The sequence below is a fragment of the Ambystoma mexicanum genome, chromosome 11 (assembly GCF_040938575.1).
Source record: "Ambystoma mexicanum isolate Mex_15411 chromosome 11, UKY_AmexF1_1, whole genome shotgun sequence".
In the NCBI taxonomy this organism is placed as follows: Eukaryota; Metazoa; Chordata; class Amphibia; order Caudata; family Ambystomatidae; genus Ambystoma; species Ambystoma mexicanum.
Window position 1 is genome coordinate 815,285,859 of NC_090934.1, and position 20,335 is coordinate 815,306,193.

General features: G+C 48.0%; 1 protein-coding gene across 8 annotated transcripts in view; it reads right to left on the reverse strand.

Annotated features, from left to right (window-relative positions):
• PLEKHA7 (pleckstrin homology domain containing A7) overlaps positions 1-20,335 on the reverse strand; it is a 1,516,580-nt gene that overhangs the window by 61,219 nt on the left and 1,435,026 nt on the right. For all 8 annotated transcript variants that reach the window (XM_069623767.1, XM_069623765.1, XM_069623764.1 and 5 more), the window contains one exon: positions 934-1,067. In XM_069623767.1, the coding sequence (XP_069479868.1) occupies positions 934-1,067 (134 nt within the window). The remainder of the gene's footprint in view (positions 1-933; positions 1,068-20,335) is intronic.

Here is a 20,335-nt window from a genome sequence, read left to right on the forward strand (position 1 = left end):
GGGCTTTAAATCCATCATGGCATGCAGGCCCTGGACAAGGCGACCACCACTTGAATGTTTTGTATGTAAACAGGTCTCATCTGCATCCCTTACAGTGTTATGAGCTCTTTGTTATTAGGCTGTTTCTTTACCTCCATTAAAAATATTAGGTGTAGTTTCTGCAAATATTTTGTCTTTCCTGCAACAATATTATACATTTCTGCCACATCCCTTTCTCTACACAGCTTAGACCATTGACCTTTGTGGCCTGGACCATGCTCTAAAGAACTATATACAGAATAATAAGATACATGTCACAAATAACTGCAGTGTAAAACACACAACTATTATTTACCGCTCGGGCACCTGAACTGATCTGGTTCATGGCCAACAAACAATAGACATGATGACTTGGAGATGCACTATATAAACCTATATATACATTTACAATGTATAATGGCTGTTTATCAGCTAAAGTTCTAATGCAATTTAATGTAGCTTTGATTTTTAATGTACATTTTCACTTTAAAATAGTTTAAGTGCGTGTCGGGTGTTACTCGGATTGATAGATCTCATTATTTGCCAGACCTGGTAATTGCCCATTTGCGGGCGCCGGAAAAATGATGCTCCCCATTCCCATTCGGCCCTATAGGCCCGAATGGGAATGGGGAGGTTGGATGCACTGGCATGGTTTATAATGGAGCATCCGACAGGCTGTGCTCGCGGGTGCTGCTCTGCCAGCCAGGTCCGAGTACAACTCGTAGTTTGCCAGTCCGGTACCTACAGTACCGGCAAGCTTACCGGTACCGTAGTTCCCGGACCGGCAAACTTATAATGAGGCCCAATGTCTCGTTGAAAAAAAGAACATGTCTTATTACTAATGTTTTCTTTGACTTTTCAGACAATCTATAAGAAAAGCAGCATGAATCAAATCAGAACATGACTGACGCTGACCTGGATCGAGCCAGAAGGTTCTTTATCTTTTCCACTTTACGGTAGCGCGCTTCCAACTCTTCACGGCTCAGGGGCTCTTCCGGTTCCATCTCGACATACCGTTCCGGTATCGCGACCATGTCCGGTTTTGACAACTAGGAAAAAGGAGACCAATTAATTTACTAATCCTCTTAATACATTTGCAGTTTACTCAATCAAAAGAGCAGTTAGTTGATTGGTGAATTTGTTCTATCTGAAATGCCTGATTTTGAGCTGCTGTACCCTACTCCCAAGTGGTTCACTGTAAAAAGTACTATTCTAGGCAGTGCTGGCAGCGGCATACTGCATGTCTTTAATTTTGGTGTTTTGTAGTGCGCCGCATTCAGAAAGATGCTAGAGTGCCAAGAAGAAAGGATAAGAGAACAAAAACTAAAAAGGAAATGGGGCTGGGGAATAAGTAGGAGAACAGTGGGGCGGCTGGAAGAGGCATATCACCATTGGTACATGAAACGGCATACATAACAGCACAGCTAGCAGTATGAGATGATAGCTTCTTTATAATGCCCTTAATACCCAGAGGTTTCTAAGCCCGGACCCGGGGATCGAACCTGTGGTGCTCTGTGTCTTCCAAGGCGAGCACGTTCCCCCTGAGCTATCCTCTTGATGACAGTATCTCCGCCTGGCACAGCTTCTATTTCTGCCTTATTGGTAATAACCATACAAGCAGCTCCAAAGCATCACAGCTACATCCACTCTTAACATGCAAGATAGTTTTAATGCAGGAGCATAATGGATAATTAAAGCTAAAAAAACATTTATTTATATTTGTATTTAGTTCATAAGAACTTTTACAAACATTTACAATATATCAAATTCATTCATAGTAATAATACATATTTGTATACATGTATAAACAGAATAACACAAGTTGGACCATAACACAAAATGAAAACAAACATAAAACTTAAAACATGCGACATCTGTAGTCACTAAGCTGGGTCAGACTTGCTCAATTCAAGATCATTCATGCATCTAGACTGGATACAATACCACGCCACAGCCGATAAAGTTCTAAGTGCATGGATTCGGTGTCCATGTTTAAGCAATGGCTCCAAACTTCACTGGATTTAATATTGTTGTAGTCATATACAAATGGGTCAACAATATTCATATATAAGGTCCCCATTACGGAACATTCAGTGAATAGGTGCTTTGTTGTTTCTGGAATTGAGGGAATTTTGCACAGACAATTTATTGAAATGTGTAGATTCAATTGTGGACCAATTATTGCCAACGTTGGAAGCTGATTGACACAAAAACAAAGTGCTATATCACTACCGCAGGTGAAGGACACTTTAAAAGATATTTTTGAGGTTTCAAAAAGCAGTGTGTGACCTTGTTGACATGCGTCGCTTTTTAGTGTAGACAGATGTTGATAGTTATTCTGCCAGTCCCAATAATTGGTCTTTTTCTGAAGGATTTCACGCACTGTCGGGTTAAATCTAAAATAAAGTGGGCTCTCGGGAAGAGAAGCCCATTGCTTGGAGTAACATGTCAATGTAGAGCCAGCTGTACACAGAGGAAGGGACACACTGAAAGACAGCATGCAAAGTTAATTTCTTTGGTAGGCAACATGAAAGGTTGCTCACTTGAAATCCCGCTTCGCCAACTTGGTTTTATTAATTATAATAATCAACACTTGCATACGGCTGTACATAAGCAGCCACGGCAACCATTTTACAAGCGAAATAGATATTTCGACTAAAAACAACCTTTCAAAAGAAAAGTTTATTTTAGAATTTCTTCATTCTTTTATATTAAGCCTAATAAATAAAAAGAGGAAAACTAACTAATTAGAAGGAGTAAATGAACAAGAAGTAACCAAGTGCCCTCAAGAGAAATTGCACTGGCACTTGGCCTCCAGTTCATTTGGTCAGCGGCAGTATCAAGGATACTCTTGCCACGTATCACGCCTCCCATCAGAAATCAGGGATATGACAAGAAAGGGAGGAGGCTGAATTCCAGCCAGGCTAGAAGTGAAAGGGTCGAGCTGGCATACTGTCTGCGGTTGCCTCGGGGCGCCAGCGGCTCACACAGCAGCAGCAGAGTCACTCATCTTTCACAGGAAGGTTGCCACTACTACCACGTATTTATAGTAGGCCTGAGGAGGTGGCGTTCCACCAAATAGAAGGATGGGATCATTTTCTTCACAGCTGGGAAGCTGTAGAAGACAATTGCGTCTTGATGGAGACGTGCACGTGGGCGCCTTGGTAGTTGAAAAGTCTGAGCCAGCACCAGCATTATAAATTAATCCCTTTTCATGTATGTGTTTGCTGTTGTCATTTCCGGGCTCGGTGTGAAGTCCTTCGTCTGCCCCCTTAGCTGCACCTGGAAATGTGATAGTACAGAGCCTTCGCTCATTGATTTGATGGTAACACGTCTATGGCATTCTTTGGGGGTAGGATCTCCACTCAACACAAGCCCGCCCAGCCACTTAGATCAGCCAAAGCTCACTGCTTGTCTATTCCCAGATACAAACTGCAGAAAGCAGGCGGGGTGAGCTTCCCAGTTCTTGCTTCTAAACTTTGGAATTCACTACTGATTTCTATCAGGACTGAACCTCCCCCTCCTCATTTAAACAAAAAGCCAAACTCCGGTTAATCACCCAAAACGATTAAACTACTCTCCTGTGCCACACTGTAGGTATATCCTGCAAACCATGCATGCAACCTGCTACCTGGTTCCTCGCCTGGTATATTTTGTGAAGCACAATGTGTATTTAGGTTTTTTTCTCAAGTTCCTTTGCAATTTTACTAGGTAACTTTGCCTCTATTGTGTACATAGGTCTCTCTTGTTCATATGCAATTTTACTATGTAACTGTATTATGTTGTACTATGTTCTAACTGTACCAAGACATGCACCCAGATGCCCTTGGGCTAGGCGCGCTATACAAATAAATAAATAAAATACCACATGTACACATGCTATGGGGCTTTGGAAGCTCTTATTTCCTCTGTGGTAACACTTTCATTGTAGAGGGCTTTGTGAGCCTTTTATTTTCCTCTGTGGCAGTGTTTCCAAACTGATAGGGCTTGATGAGCCCTTTCCCCGTGTGGTGGTACTGAAAGGGACATTGTTTTGATGGCTTAGAGAGCCCTTCCCTTTATTTGATTACTTTTCTTCCATGGCAGTGGTTTCAACTTTAATTGGCTCTGGCAGCCCTACATGTGTCTTTTGGGCTTATGAACCCATGCTTTCCCTGCTGAGGAACTCGGGGGTTAGATTTTCTCTCTGGCTGTAGTTTCATTTATTTCCTGCTTCTGGCCCTTAGGGGCCCTTTAATTTTCCTCTTTGGCAGTGTGTACACACTACCCTAGGGCTGGGAGCCCTCCGTTTACTTTCCTCTGTGGCGGTGCAAGCCTTAGTTGGACTCTGTCAAGGTCTGCCCAGGCTCATCTGCGCTGAGTCCCAGCCATTTAGGATGCAGTGGCTGGTGCTCTCTCCCGCTCTCCCCCTCTTGCCCCGGGGAGAGCGAGTAATGCACAGGCCTCCAACAGTACTGGTGATGCCGCTGGTGCCACCGGGGTCTTATTTACTTCACCGCCCTGCCTGGCCACGGGGTGGGTGGGCTTACTCGGGCACGGCCATGCTCTTCATCCAGGCCACACCGCACACATGGCCCGGGACTTCTCCAACCTCTGGGCAGTCCGGACTGGCCACTGGGTGGCCTCTACCTACCATGCTCTAGTTCGTGTCACAGAGACAGGCACCCTGGGATGGGGCATTATTGTCACCGCGCAAGGTTTTCTCTTCTTCTGGCATGCCTCCCAGGCCATGCTCTCGCTCAGGGACCGCCCCGACACGCAGCCGCGGGATGGGTGTTTTCATTCACCCAGGCCACTCCATCCATGCGGCCTGGGGCTGTTCTTTCATGCCGGGCTGCAGCTGACGAACGCAGCCCCTGCTCTGCACGTTCAGAGAACCCAGAGGGGCCGCTCAAGGCAGCGACCCGACAGACAGCGTTAATCTTCATTCTTTCTGTGCTCTTTCTTGCTTTATCTACCTCCTTCCACTCCCTCCTTCAACTGTCACCTTTAACATTTTTTCCTTCTCCAGAACGTTCTCCAGGTAAGTCTATTGTTGTGGACAGGGGGGACCTCCCCATTGTCCCACAGTCCAGTGTTCCAGGTGTCCTCATGGTGGGGAACGTAGTGCAGTCGGGTAAGTCCCAGTGAAAACACAAACATTTAATAAAGACCTTTAATAAAGACCTCCAGTGTCCTGTGAATATTTCTACTTTCATATAGGTATAACCCCCCCTAGCTAAGAGAGCCCATATGGGCCGGGGGTTACAATCCTCCAAGGAACTCGCCAACCCTACTGCAGTCTCCACTTCTCCTCTGCCTTCCCTTGCCCTCTGCACTGTCCATTTCTTTTTTTTTTTAATATCACATGTTATTGGTTTTATAACATACAACCACTGGTCCTGTGTGGGCCAAACGTTAGATGGAATACGCACTCAAATGGATCACATACATTATATATTGTAGCAGATTCTCTACTGCAATGTTCACATCCTACATCCTCTGGTGTTATGGTATCAGAAGTTCAAAGATTCACATCGTGTCTTCCCAACGTTGCCAAATCTTGTCCGGTTTTTCAGGGCATTCTCTGCCTCTATATACTCTCCTTTCTATGGCGATGCAAATTTGTACATCTGTAATCTACCGGCTTACTTGCGGCGACTCCGCTGCTCCCCACAGCCGCGCTATGTTTCTTTTAATTACCGCTGTTGCAGTCATGAAGCAGAGCTTTTCATATCTTGACAAGTCTATCTCGCTCTCTACTCCCAGTAACAGTAGTTTGGGGTCTCTGGGGATCATCTGGTTCAGGACCCTTGACAAGATATCGCAGCATTGCTGCCAGTATTGGCTAATATCTGGGCATTCCCATAGTATGTGAAAGAAGATTCCCTCCTCCCCCCTGCAGCGTAGACAGTTAGGTTCTGCTATTTTACCCCAGCGTTACAGGGCTACCCTCGGGTAAAAGATTATGTGCAATATCGTCAGTTGCACTAGGCGTAGTCTAGTCGATATGGCAACTTTGCGGGGGTACATTAGAATCTGGACCCAGTCCTCCGACATGATCTCCACCACTTCAGTTTCCCGTTTTGTCTTTAAACGTACGAGTTCTGGAGTGGCAAAGGAGGTGATAGCACTGTACATGACTGTGGTGACTTTTGCCTGAAAATGTTCTGTGACTATGTTTCGTTCCAATGGGGTACAATCTGACATGTCAGAAAGGGTAGGGAGATGTTGTTGTAGTGCGTGCCGGAGCTGTGTGTAGTGGTACCCTTCTGCCTCCGGGAGGTTAAAGGTCGAAGTTAGATCATCATAGGGTCTAATAGCTCCTTCTACTATAATGTCTCCCACTTTTTCTATTCCATGTCTCACCCACACTGGCCATTTTGGCAATTTAGTCACTTCAGGGAGATTCCTATTGTTGCACAGCGGTTGTAGTGGTGTGACTTTGTCGCCCCCAGCCTATAAAAGTGTGCGACTCTGCTCAGATGCGAGGCGTCTGCGATATATCTTGAGGAGTTGATCTGGGTGTCGCAGGATATAGCTCTATGGGAGGTGATGCATGCACGTGTGGTAGTGTGGCTTCAGCATGTAATGCGTCATTTATCACCGACATCTAGCTGGCCCAGTAGTATGTCTGTAGCCTTGGCAGACCAATGCCTCCCTCCCATATCGACCTTTGCAATGTTTGGAGAGCTATTCTTGGATGGCCACCACCCCATAGGAGTTACCCGAGTATACAGTCTATTCTTTGGAACGTCTTCATTGCTATGTGTAGTGGGGCATTCTGAAGTATATACAGGTAGCTGGGAAGTGTTAACATTTTAAACAGTGCAGCCCGTCCCAAGAGGGTCAGGGGCAGAGACATCCAGTGCTGCACATCCCCTGTGAATCGTTCTGTGATGGGTTGTAAATTATTGAGTGTGTAGTCATTGAGATTTCTTGTGATCCGGATGCCCAAATATTGAAAGTGGTCAGAGGCAACTCTATATGGGCAGGGTTCAGGGGCCTCAATACCTAATTGGTTTAATGCAAATAGTGTGGATTTGGACCAATTCACCTTTAGGCCACTAAAGGTTCCATACCATTTGTAGAAGCTGTGTCACGACTGGGCATGTCATCTTGGGGTCGCGCAGGTATATCAATAGGTCGTCTGCGTACAGTGAGACTCTGTCCTCCCTTCCTGGCCCTCCCGGGATGCGCCTCCATGTACATGTATCCCTCAACAGCTGGGCCAATGGCTCCATGGCCAGTGCAAAGAGGAGGGCTGATAGGGGGCAGCCCCACTGCGTCCCTTTTCCCAGGATAAAGGATTGTGACGTTCAGCTATTTACTCCGACTTCGGCCATCGGCGTGTTGTACAGCAGTTGGACCCAGTTATCTCTTCTTCCGTGATTTCTGTTTCTAGGCTAGCAACTTGTTCGGTGTTCAGGGAGGGAAGGGTGATCTCTTCCAGTATGGAGGCTTCGGGGGAAGCTTCAGGTGCCTTATATAGCCCTTATAGCCCTTCATAGTATCTTGCAAACTCTTCTGCTATATCAGCGTCCGTCAGTTGTGGTTCTGCATTTTGGGGCATGATTGCTCTTACTTGATTGTGTCCCTCATCTCTACGCTCGAGCCACGCTAGCATCTTCCCTGCTTTGTCACCTGTTCATAAATTCTGGCTCTCATTGCCCCATGTGCCTGTTTTGCGTTATCTAATGCAATGTTTTGTAGCTTTTTTTGGGCTAGGACCAAAGTTCTGTTTGTATCGGGGCAATCCTGGATTAGGTGCGTCTCCTCTGCCTGCTTAATATTTGCTTCTGCCTCCCTTAATGATTCTAAGTGTGCTTTCCTTTGTGTTGCAGTCCAGGAGATGATCTCCCCGCGAATCACAAGTTTGTAGGCTTCCCATAGTGTAATAGGACAGTCTACCGACCCTTCATTTAGTTCAAAGTATGTTGTGCTGCCATTTTGTAAACATTCTATCAGTTCCGGGGAGCCTAGATGGTAACTATTCAGTCTCCATATCAGTGGCAGGGTTGGTTTATACGTCGTGATTGACATGAGTAGGGGGGAGTGATCCGAAATGCCTCTTGGGAGATACTCTGCTTGTGTCGCTCTGTGTATTATTGATACTGGTACAAAGAAGTAGTCTAGGCACGACAATGATGCATGTACCCCAGAGTGATAGGAGTATTCCTTTTTCCCAGGGTGCAGGTCGCGCCATACATCTCTGATACCAAATGCTTCCACAAATGTGGCTAAATTGGTTCGGCGGTTAGGGTCCCTACTGCGTAGGTGTGTGCGATCTTGTGTATTGTCCATAACGTCATTGAAGTCTCCCCCCACGACCAGGATATCTAAGGCATCGTCGACCAGCAAGGGCGTAATATCTTCTATTAGCATGGCCTGCAGTGTGGGCGGGGCATAGATCGCCAACAGGGAGATTGTTTTATTCCAGAGCGTACATGTGTCAAATGTGAATCTGCCCCTGGTGTCCTGTGTTGCTTTCGTAAGGGTAAAAGGCAGTTTATGTATTAATATCATTACTCCTCTGGCTCCCATCGTGAAGCCTGCCTGTATTGCTGTGCGATAGTTGGAACGCTTGAATAGCACATTGGTTGTTCCTGCTAGATGAGTTTCAGTTAGGAAGGCTGTGTCTGGGCCAACTCCCTCCTCCCCATACTTCGTCCGCAACTGAAGCATCTGTCACCGCATTGTAACTCACACACAAGTTAAACAAAAACTAATCACTCGCAATACTCATGCAATAAGTTCCTGTCAGTTATACTCATCCAATCTATAATTGGGATGACGTATGCCGACAGGGTCTGTGGTTAGGGGGCGTATAGTGCAACGTATTACAGGGCCGCCAGCCGCCATGTTAGGTAGGTATTTCAGCTTTCGGCTGAGGTGTCCGCCGGAGGAGCTCGCCATAAATATTCTTGTCCTCTTGTCCAGCGCTTGCTCCTATTCGTCGCCCTCTGGCAGCATTTCCTCTTGTTGTTGTTGTTGTGGTGGTTCGTCTGGTGGTCTATTTGGCCGAGGCCTATTCCTTCGATTTTCCTGCCTTCTCCATGGGCTCCAATCTCCTCCCAGGTTACGTTCTGCCCAGTTCCATGCTTCTCTTGGGTCCGTAAAATGCACTGTCGTACCAATGTGGTAGATTTTCATCTGTGCCGGAAATAATAGGTCATATTTCACATTCAACGTCTGGAGGCGTTTCTTAAGGGGGTCAAACTATTGTCTCGCTTTTTGTACTTCTTTAGTGAAGTCGGGGAAGAATGCTATATTGGAGCTGTTGTAGGTTATCACACCTTTTGTTCTGGCCAATTGGAGCACTGCGTCACAGTCCCTGTAATTCAGGATTTTGGCGATCACTGTTCGTGGTGGTGCCCCCGGGATCGGTCCGCCTGTCGGTATTCTATGGGCGCGTTCAATGGAAAATAATTTTGACAAGGATTTTGGAGCAAATAGGTCAGCGAGCCACTGTTCCAGAAAAAGTTCCATACTTGCCCCCTCTGTTTTTTCCGGCAGACCGAGAATCTGGATGTTGTTTCTTCTCGATCGACTTTTCCCCTCCTCCACCCGCTCTTCCAGCACTTTGATGCATTCCATTGCACTGTTAATTTGTTGACTCATGTCTCGTAACTCATCTTCTGCCAGTGATATGCGAGTCTCAGCCTCTCCCATTTGTGCTAATAGTTTCGGGAGGTCCTGACGCAGCAGGGATACCTCTGTGCTAATGTTGTCCATTTTCACCTCCATCGATGCTCGCGAGCTGGAGATGGCATTCATCACATCCTTAAGAGATATGTTTTCTACGGGTTCTTGAGGTTCGTCAGATTTATTTTGGTCCGCTTGTGGCGTCTGGGCCAGTGTTGTGTATTGCTCCATTGTGCTCTGGGTCCCTGCTTTCTTGGCATTCTCCTTGCCCATCTCGGAGACTGTTTTCCAGACACTTTATTCCTCTTATGAGTGACAATCGGTGGAGTGGATTTGGCTTCGCAGTTGGATCTCACCTTGTTCTGTAGTGCCCACAACCCAGACGGTAGCTTCGTGGTTTCTTTATGCCTTATGGCCCTTACTGTGGCGTGGTCGTCTGATTCCGGTGGTTTGGCTACTCCTGTCGCCTATATGTGTTGTATGTGTGCAGGCTATTCGTTATTCAGTTGTCTTTGCAAGTTCAGTGTCACTTTGTCGGCACCCAGCGCAGTTCGCTCACTATTTTATGGACACCCTGGGTCATGGGTTGTGGGTTTACGTTTATGCTTGACAAAGCAGCTCCAGTTGTTCAACGGAGTCGGTCTATGTCTATTTTCACATAAAAACATTACAAGTATGTGCCCTCTTTCCTCCCCTCCCTACTGTTTCGGCCCGTTGGGAGCACTACACGTGGCACAAGGGATCCTCTCGAACACCAGGATAGCCTTGCGTGTTACAGTCGTGGCATGCTTAGCAGCACCAAAATGGGCTGGAGAAGGGCGCAGGTCGTGTCTCTCGGGATGGGGGGTCCCAGACCGGTGAGGTCTGATCTTCCGGGATCGCGCCTGCCACACAGGTTTCTCCCACTATGAGCTGCGCTGGCTATTTCCCGCCTCCCCCTCTCCTTACCCCCATTATGAATCCTGGATATGCAGTGGAGGGCCGCGAGTCATCCGCCAACACGGTGGGGTACAGCAGGCGCTCTACGTAGCACGGAGCGCCCGCGACCTCCACACAGCCCACCTTTACTGGACTGGAGCTCCGGGTGGCACGACGCTGGCTCCGTTAGGGCAGTCCTCCTTCGGGGAGATGTCGCCTTTCACTTTATTCAATGCGTGGCAGCGGGGGATGCTGGAGGCCACTTCTTTCAATGCCTCAGGGGTGTGGGGCTTGGTTGCTTCTCGCCAGTGTTATGACATTGTTTTGGGGCAGGAAATAGTGGGTTGAAGGGACACACCATTTCTCTCAGTGCCACCTATTCTGCTGGCGGCACAGGGGGGGAGCATTTTGTGCGCTACAGTTCTGGCAGAGGGGGCCAGATTAGGGCCTTTATCAGTCATGTGTTGGATCCATGTCCTTTATTCCCTACAGCACATACCGTTCGGTGCCCATTGCACCAACCCCGATAATGTTCACGAGATCCGGATGGCAGGACTCCCTTGCTGCTTCCCTTTAGTTGGCTACGTTCGAGCTTCTCATGTCACATATGTTTTCGTATCTTGCTGCAACGTGGGTGTTCAGCTGTGTTGGCTGTGGTGCTATGACCGCGCAGAGGCAGGCCCTCCCTTCAACCTGCTGTGTCTCCGCTGGCTGGTCTTGGCATCGGTTCCTGTGTTTTGTTGCTGTGGGGATTGCAGACTATGCTGTCCGGTCCCGCACTGATGGTGGTCCACGAGTCTCAAGCCTTGGTTGTCTGTTTACCCCTAGCGGCTCCTAGGGGTGTATCCACACACGTTGCAGTGCGCGTAGCCGACCGGTCTTCGGTTTGCTCGGGTTTCAGGTAGTCTGAGGTTGGAGTCTGGGCGGATGGGGCACTGGCGTCTTCGCCCTGGCGGGAAGTCTCCTCCGACGCCACAAACCAGGACACGTCCCGCACTCACGGTAGCCCGCGATCCTCTGTTCCTCTGCGACCGCCGGTCTGGGTCAGGGGTGAGCAGCGCTCCCTCGCTCTGCACAGCCACAGCAGGACATTCGTTGGAGAGGCGCCTCCGTGGCGGTTTGCGTCTGTCTTTCAGTTCACAGCTCCGGTGGCCATCTTGCTTTCAGCATTCGGCTTCAGTTAGTCCCGCCTTCGGCAGCATTTTCTGTGTGTACCAAGCTCCGATTCAGGCTGATATTGCAGCGCCCCGTTGTCTGAGGATGCCGCTGCCCGTGGTTGTTGTTTCTTTCATAATATGTTATTAGTTTGCAGGATAATGCACAGGATTTAGCTGGCAGCCCGGGAGCAACAAGGGAACAAGTATACATCGCTCGGCTGCAGGCCACACCCCTTTCATTTCTAAAACCCCTGTCGTCACTCTCCTCTACTTCACACCCTTCGCCCTCACCTGATCTCACGCCTTCCTGGGCCCCCATCTCACCTCCTCTCCCCTCCTAGTGCCCTCTTTTTCTCCCATTACACCTGATGAGATTTCTAGAAAAATCAGCTCTATGAAAGTCTCATCCAAACAGGTGCTATCCTGCTCCTCCAGAACTATCAAGGACAACATTGTCTCCCTTGCTCCAGCCTTGGCCGATTTCTGCAGTCACTCCTTTGCCTCTGGATCTTTCCCCTCACTCCTCAAGCACTCCCTTGTGCACTGTCTCCTCAAAAAGCCTTCTGCTGACCCTTCCTGTCTGGCAAACTACTGCCCTATTTCCACACCCCCTTCCTGGGCAGACTCTTGGAGAAGCTGGCCATTTCCCAGATCATCCAACACACTGAATCTGTTGGTTGTCTCCACGACCACCAGTCTGGTTTCAGAGCTGCCAGAGGCATGGAAACTGCTCTCCTGTACACCCGCTCTCTAATCTCGATTCCAGCTCGCCTTCCGTTTTCATCCTTCTAGACCTATCCTCTGCCTTTGATACAGTCAATCATGCCACCCTGATAAATCGGCTCTGTGACACCCTTGGCATCATGGACCGGGCTATGGACTGGTTGACCTCCTTCCTCTTGGACTGACCTTCCCAGGTTCAACTAGGCCCTTTTCTCTTCACCATCTCACTTTCCTCCTGTGGTGTCCCTCAGTGATCTATCCTCTCCCCCTGACATTTCAATATCTACCTGGCCCATCTAGCCCACTTGATCTTCACTTTCTCCCAGTGTTATGCGGATGACCATGCAGCTCTCCTTCAAGCTATGCTCCTCTTGCTCTCTCATTCAGGACTGCCTGTCTGCTATTCAGGCATGGTGCACTGTTGATGTTCTCTGCCTTAATGCCAGTAAGGCCAAGTTCCTTCTCAATGGGACCCCTGCACCCTCTTTCCCACCCACACTCTGGCCACCCTCTATGTCCCCCCCTCAGACTGTTGAGAGGCAAAAAACCTTTGTGTCATCTTCCACTCCTCTCTCTCCTTCTCTCCTTCCATCTTGGAACTGGCCAAGAAGGACCACTTTCAGTTGCACCTCCTCAGAGGCATTCTCCCTTATCTCTCCTTCCCCCAAAAACTCAATGTCTCCAGAGCTCTGGTTCTCTCCAAAAGCCTCTTTCTCAATCTGCCTAGCTCTTCCCTTCACCTATTTCAACTAATCCAGAATAGGATTGCAAGACTTATCCTTGGCCTCAAGCTCAGGAACCACATCTCTCCAGCCCTTAAATCTCTTCACTGGCTCCCGGTTGCTGCGACGATCAAGTTCAAGACCCTCTATCATCCTCAAGGCTTTCTGGGGCTTGGGACGCCACTACATTCAACTCTCGCCCTCTAAATACCTCCATCCCTTCTGTCTTCTAGCTATAACTTACTGCAGATCTCACTCAGTAGCTCTCTTCCGCAGGTGGAATGGCATACCTGCCTGCCCCTCTTAGACTTGAGCCGAATCTCATTAAAGTTCTGGAAGCTCCTCAAGACCTTCCTTTTCTCTTCTTCTTTCCCCTTCCACTTCTCATGCTAATGTACCCGGCTGCCCTATACTGGCTGCCTGGTTCCCTCAGAGTCTACAGGGCGCCAGGCCCCCCCAGTCCAGTCTACCCTTGGTCTCTCCTGACCCATGCCCTCATCCTGCACTAGCCTGGTTGGGCATTTACCTTGTAGCCCTACCTCGCACTTAGCTCTCTGCTTTCCCCCGGCTCTATCCACCTGGCCTCCTCTCGCACTCGCCATCTCATGGATCCATATTTATTATAATATATATATATATATATATATATATATATATATATATATATATTTTCATTCTCTCTCTCTCTCTCTCTCTCTCTCTCATGCCCTTAATGTTATTGCTTTTGCACAATCTAAAAGTCACAAGGCCCCATACCCTTGTCTTATTGCGCCTCAAAACACTTGTGTATAGGCACATTATGCATAATAATACAAACATTAATTAAATAAATACATCAAATATCTCTCCAGTGCTTGAAGAAGCCCATGAAGTGTCATTATGCAGCAGTATTCTCTGTGAAGAGAAGGGTGAGGCAGTCATTGATTTTTGGGGAGCAGCATGGGAGTGGGAGAGGTAGAGCAGCACTTGGCTATACTCCCCTTCTGCCCCTTTGCTAGGGTCCCTCCCTTTGCCGGTATTGAGGCCTCATTAGACACCAGTAAGCATCACAGGCATGGTGGAATCTGGAAGAAAAAACAAACTTTTACTTTTACATGATGTAAAATAAAAAACAGTTCTAGGAAAGTTTTTGTTAGGTAAGATTTTCATAGCAATGATAAATCTTTCTGACCTGCGTCAACCCCAGAACTTTTTGCTTTAATGGTGGATTATTTTTCCTTATACCTCTTTGAGTGGGAACATTTTTCCACACTCACAGAATCTTTTACTCTTTTTATGGGCATCATTTTTAAGCCTCTCCATAGTGTCTTTTGAAAGTTATCCTCTTTGACACCTTTTTGGCAATAAGTGCCTATTGTTGCTGAATTGCCCTTGGGGCTCCCCTTTTAACTTTCTCTGACTAACCTTGCGAGAACTACAGTTCCCAAGGGTAGAAAGGATCTTTGGATCGTTTTTACATTTTATTAGGTGACACCAGCACCCACCCCCCACCCTATGTGGAGTGCTGGGGAGATACAGAGTATCCCCTTTCTCATTTTAAATGTAACATTTATGTTACAAGGGAAAACTTACTTTGAATGGCTGGTAGCAGTGAACTTTTTTATTAATTTGGTGCACCTTTACCGCAGGCTGTTTGCACAGCCCCGGTAAAGGCACCCATGGGTGCTCATTTTACCAAAATGGCCCCCATCTTCTTTTTTTGACATTTTAGTATGCCTTGTTCTTTTTTGTTCCTTCCCCAGACCTCCAGGGTGGGAAATTCCTTTGTGTGATTTTTATTTTCGGCGGGAGTCCTGTGGACTCCCCGGCCAGACTCCAGAGTGTCTGAAGGCAGGAAGCAAGGGAAGAGTCCAAAACTTTGCAGTCCTTTGTCTTCCAGCTCGAGTGTGAGAATCCAGTTCACACTGGGAGGCTGGCTGTCCTGAAAGGATTGCCAACCTCCAAAGTTTTAATGTTGCATGGCTATTTGATTGGCTGGGTTCCTGCATAAAAGTCTGATCATGGAACCTGAAGAGGTAGTCAACCACTGGAACCAAACCTGAAGAGGGTGATTAAGTAAATGTGGTGAGATGATATCCAGTGACCCGAGAGCCTGCTGTGTAACCGTAGCCTGTGGTAGCCCTTCCTTTCAATCAACCTGGGTATCCCGAAACGGGCAACCCTGACCCAGTCTAGTGAGACCCACTAGACTCAAGAAGACCTGCATTTTGAGCCATCAGACATCATGCTGCGACCTTGCAAGGCTGCAATACCCCAATACCCTGGGACCTCGAGCCATTGTGTAGTGCACAGTCTCCTGAATTGTGAATCTTCCTGAAATTTGGTGGGCAACCTGCTGGACCTCCAGACACGTAACTCGAGTCTGACAGGTCCCATCAGCAGAGTGCTGGTCCGTGAAAATGACGAGAATCCTACCAGCAATAGTGTCCGTCTTCCTCTGTGCTCCTGAAAAAGGCGCGAAATGCACAGAGCTACATTCAGCCATGAGGAAAACCTTGCCTAGAGCCTTCTCCATGGTCCTCGTGGCAAATGTCCTTACAGTGTCCTGTCTTCTGTCTTCTTGATGAAGGAATTGAATGATCAGTTGTTTGGTTGTAGATCCTCAAGTCCTCCTGCAGCAAAATCTTCTTCTGTGCGGAGGTAATGTGCTGGCTTGGGTATTTACTTACCTTAAGTCTCTTGTGATTCCAGTGTAGTTTTGGTGTGTTTTCTGTGATTGGGAGGTCTCTCGTCCAGTTCACCCAGGGCCACTGCTGGAATCCTCCCAGGGTGTCTTCTCTGAAGTCCCTGGATCCTCAACTAACTCTAAAGAAAAATACTTACTTGTTTGAATAATCTTCCTCTGGAAATCTGAACTTTACCTGCAACTCAGCCCTAGCTCACCCTCCCTACAGCTGGCTCCTAGACCATTATGGTCCCTCTTCCGCCTCTGAAAGAACGCATGTACTAGAATTGGGATGGGGTCTGCCTTGAAAAGTAAAACAAGTGTTGAAAGGTTTACTTACTTGAGAATGAGTGAGTTGGTAACTTTAAACTCTCGGACTGAATAGTTACAACACGCTATTACTTAGCTTGGATGTGTTCTGCCATTCTGAAAAGTATATATAGAATTTACTTACCTTGAATAAGCTGTGTGCCTTCTTAAATAAGTACTTTCAAAGTCTTACTTTCCTTAGAAACTGTCTCGCCATTCTAACAAAGTAGATAGAATGTTAACTTGCTCACCTATGAATTGGGTTCCCCTATTCCCAAAAGTAATGCTGCTGGTTGCACTTTATTATTCCTGTTACGATAATTGTATGCGTCCCCAATTGGGTCTTGTTTCCCCTGACTTGCTGTTAGCCTGTCCAAAATAAGTCTTCCTATGCCATACTTACCTTTAAGGTTGCTGGTAGCTCCTTACAAATGTATAGAGGTTTTACTTGCCTTGAGTATAACTGTTTTATCCTAAAATACATTAGAGCAATTGCTTCCCTTAGTCTGTGGACTGAAAAGCAACTGTAATTGAATATTACCTCAAAAGGGCGTACTTACCTCGAGTATAACTATGTTATCCTAAAATAAGTCAGAGCGGAGTAGTTTCTTACCTGTAACTCCATTTCTCCAGTGTTGGTATCTTTCATGGATTCACATGCGTCCTCAGGCAGGGAAACCTTGGTAACTTTAATATAGTGGTTTTCCTGTGGAAAACTTCAACACAGAATGTTCCATCAAGGTCTTTATGGGTGCTTTAGCTTGCACCAATAGGACATCCAGTATAAATAGCCCCACCCCCGTGGCTGCCCTTCAGATTTTAACCGCCCCAAAATGGAGGAAACCCGAAACGTATGTTGGCCTGAAGGGGCGCATGTGAATCCATGAAAGATACCAATGCTGGAGAAACAAAGTTACAGGTAAGAAACTACTCCCTTCTCCAGCTTTGGATCTTTCATGGATTCACATGCTGTGAATAGACTACATAGCAGTACAAGAACCTGGAGGTGCAGAACAGGCAAACAATACCCTTGAACCAACAATAGAAAAACATACATTTTCAGTTATCATGACCGTAAACATTAGTAAAACCAAAACCACGGAAGCTGCAGGGCCTACCTTGTTGGAACAGGCGCTGGAGGACTGCACGCCCCATCTGCACATCCTCTGCATGGTGTTGACCCAGACAGTGTCTGGTGAAGTTATGCAGCACCGCCCATGTCGCTGCTTGGCAAATCTCACCGAGCGATATGCCCGCACACAGTGCCGCCGATGACGCAGCGGACCTCGTAGAATGGGCCCTGGGTGTGGACTGCAAAGGCTTTCCAGCTTTCTTGTGGCAGAAGGAACTTGTAGATGACACCCAAAAGGGAAAGGTCTTGCTATGAAATCACCGTCCCCTTGTTGGAGGGGCCCAAAGCCACAAAGAGTTACCTCGATGTCCTGAAGGACTGAGTCCTGTCGAGATAAAACTTCAAAGCCCTCTTGACATCCAAGGAATGCAGCGCTCTCGCCGCTGGAGTGGCAGCCTTTGTAAAAAAGGTGGACAAGGCTATCGTAGTGGTCTTTTGAAACTCTGACAGAATCTTAAGCAAAAAGTGAGGATTTGTAGACAGAAGAAACCTGTCCCTCATGAAACGCAGATATGGTGGGTTGATGACCAGAGCGTGAAGTTCAGAAACCCGCCTGGCAGACGTAATGGCCACTATAAAAGCGATCTTCCACGTGAGAAACTTCACCGTCGGTGTGGACATCGGCTCAAACTATGGTTTCATGAGGGCCGAGAGTACCAAATTGAGACTCCAGACCGGAGAAAACAACTTCTTTGGGGGTGAATGTTGGGAAAAGGCCCTTGAGGAAACACTTAATCAATCTGTTGCTGAATAGAGGTGTAGAATTTCATTGCTTTGTGAACCTGGAGATGGCAGCCAGGTCGACCTTGATCGATGAAAATGCCAGACCCTCCTTCCCCAACAGTAGAAGATATGGCAGGAGCTGCAGCGGCGAAACCTGTAATAGTTGCAACTTCGGCTGCTTTGAGCACAAGGCACAGAACCTTTTCCACTTCCGACCGTAAGACACGTTGCTAGATGGCGCCCTTGAGGCTGCCAAGATTCAGTGACAGTCCTGGGGAATCTTTAGGTGTCCAAATTCGGAGTGGTCACAAGCCACGCTGCAAGGCTGAGGGATCGTGGGTCATGATCCCACACCTTTCCACTGTCCTGTGACAGCCGATCCAGCTCTGACCCCAGATGAAGAGTGTCGTCCACTGCTAGGTGAAGAAGGTCAGAGAACCAGGTATGTCTGGGCCAGAACGGGGCCACCAGGATTACCTTGCATGGAACCTTGCGCGCCATATGGATCATTCTCTGGATTAGAGGAAATGGAGGGAACGCGTACGCGAACAGGCCCGTCCACAGAAATGAGAATGCGTCCCCCTTCAATTCCGTATGAGCCACCCTGCTGACAAAGAGATAAGACTGCTTGTTTGCTGGGCTCGGAAATAAGTCTGGGGGGGCCTGGGAGTCCCCCATTTCTTGAACATCCTCGCCACCTGATGTCCTTCAGCTGCCATTTGTGCATCTCAGCGGATTCTCTGCTGTGAGCATCTGCCTGAATGTTTTGAACCCCTGGCAAATAGTAAGCCACGAGGCGAACTCTGTGAGCGATCTGCTTGAGCCTCCCGGGACAGGGGCTGTGAATGCGTGCCTCCCTGTTTGCGTAGATAAACATTGTGGTGGTATTGTCTGTCAGAATCCGTACCACGGAGCCATAAATGAGGGGCAGAAAAGACTTCAGTGCCCAGTGCACTGCCTTCAACTCCAGAATGTTGATGTGCAATGAAGCCTCCTCGAGGGTCCACAGGCCTTGGACCTGAAACTAGTCGATGGTGCGCCCCCCACCCCACGTGGGAAGCATCAGTCACAATCGTGTACTGAAAATCCAGTTCCACCGGGGCATACCCCTCGCTATATTGTTGGAGTGAGTCCACCACTGTAGGGCATCTGCTAGCACCTGGGAGATGAGAACCTTGTCAGACCAGGAACCGAGGACCTGTGACAATCTTGAGGCGAGAAACTCCTGAACTGGCTGCATGAAAAGCTGACAATTGGAGATGAGTGGGATGCAGGACGTCATGGTGCTGAGAAGAGATATGTATACGCGGAGCATAACCGATGTTTCCGGCCCAAAAGGAGCCCACCATGGATAACAGTTTTTCTAATCTTTCGACTAATGGCTTTACCAGATTGAGCTGTGTATGAACCTGTGTTCCTAGAAAAACCAAGTCCCTGGAAGGTGTCAGACAAGATTTGGCGAAGCTGACCGCAAAGCCCAGATGCTGTGACTGGAGCATAGCTGCTGACGAGTCGCGCGCCCCTGACGAACCCAGTCCTGTGGAGGAAGGCCGCAACCGGATCCAGGCACTTGATGAACGTTCTGGGCACCGACTTGAGGCCAAAGGGGAGAACCCAGAACTGGTAGTGCTCAACGCCGACCACGAACCGTAGAAACCTGCAATGCTTTATGTGGAAATAAGCATCTTCGAGATCCAACAACGCCAAAAATTCCCCCGGCTGAACCATTCGTATGACGTCTTGCAACGTTAGCATCCTGAACTTTTGGCCTTTCACATTTTTATTCAATGGCCATAGGCCCAGAATACGGCGCCGTTCCATTTGGTTTCTTGATGACAAAAAACAGAGTAGGTTCCTTCCCCTCTCTCCAACACTGCCACTCTCTCTATTGCCCCCTTCTGCAGCAAGACCTGTAGATGCAGCTGTGATACCTTCACTGGTGGAAAAGGGAGTTGCAGATGCCGGAACGCCAACGAGTGGCCGTATTGGACTGCATCCAGCACCCATTGGTTCATCATAATCAAACACCACTCGTAGACATGATGCGCTACTCTCCCTCCCAGTTGACTTCCCATATGGCAGTCATTGTTCAGGCTTGGACTGCGGCCTCTATTAGCGGAGGAGGAACCCCTCTTTCACTGACTTTGATAGTCCTTGTTCCGCTGAGCTGACTAGAAAGATAGTCAGAAAAACCCTAGGAGGAATATCTGGAACGATCGTAGCCTTTGTCACGAGATCCCGCAAACCTGGCGTTCCCGGATGCTCCCCGAAATGAGCGAAAGGGGCAAACCGAATGCCTACCCTGCAGAGTCGCCAGGGACCTCGCTGTATTGGAGTCTTTCTT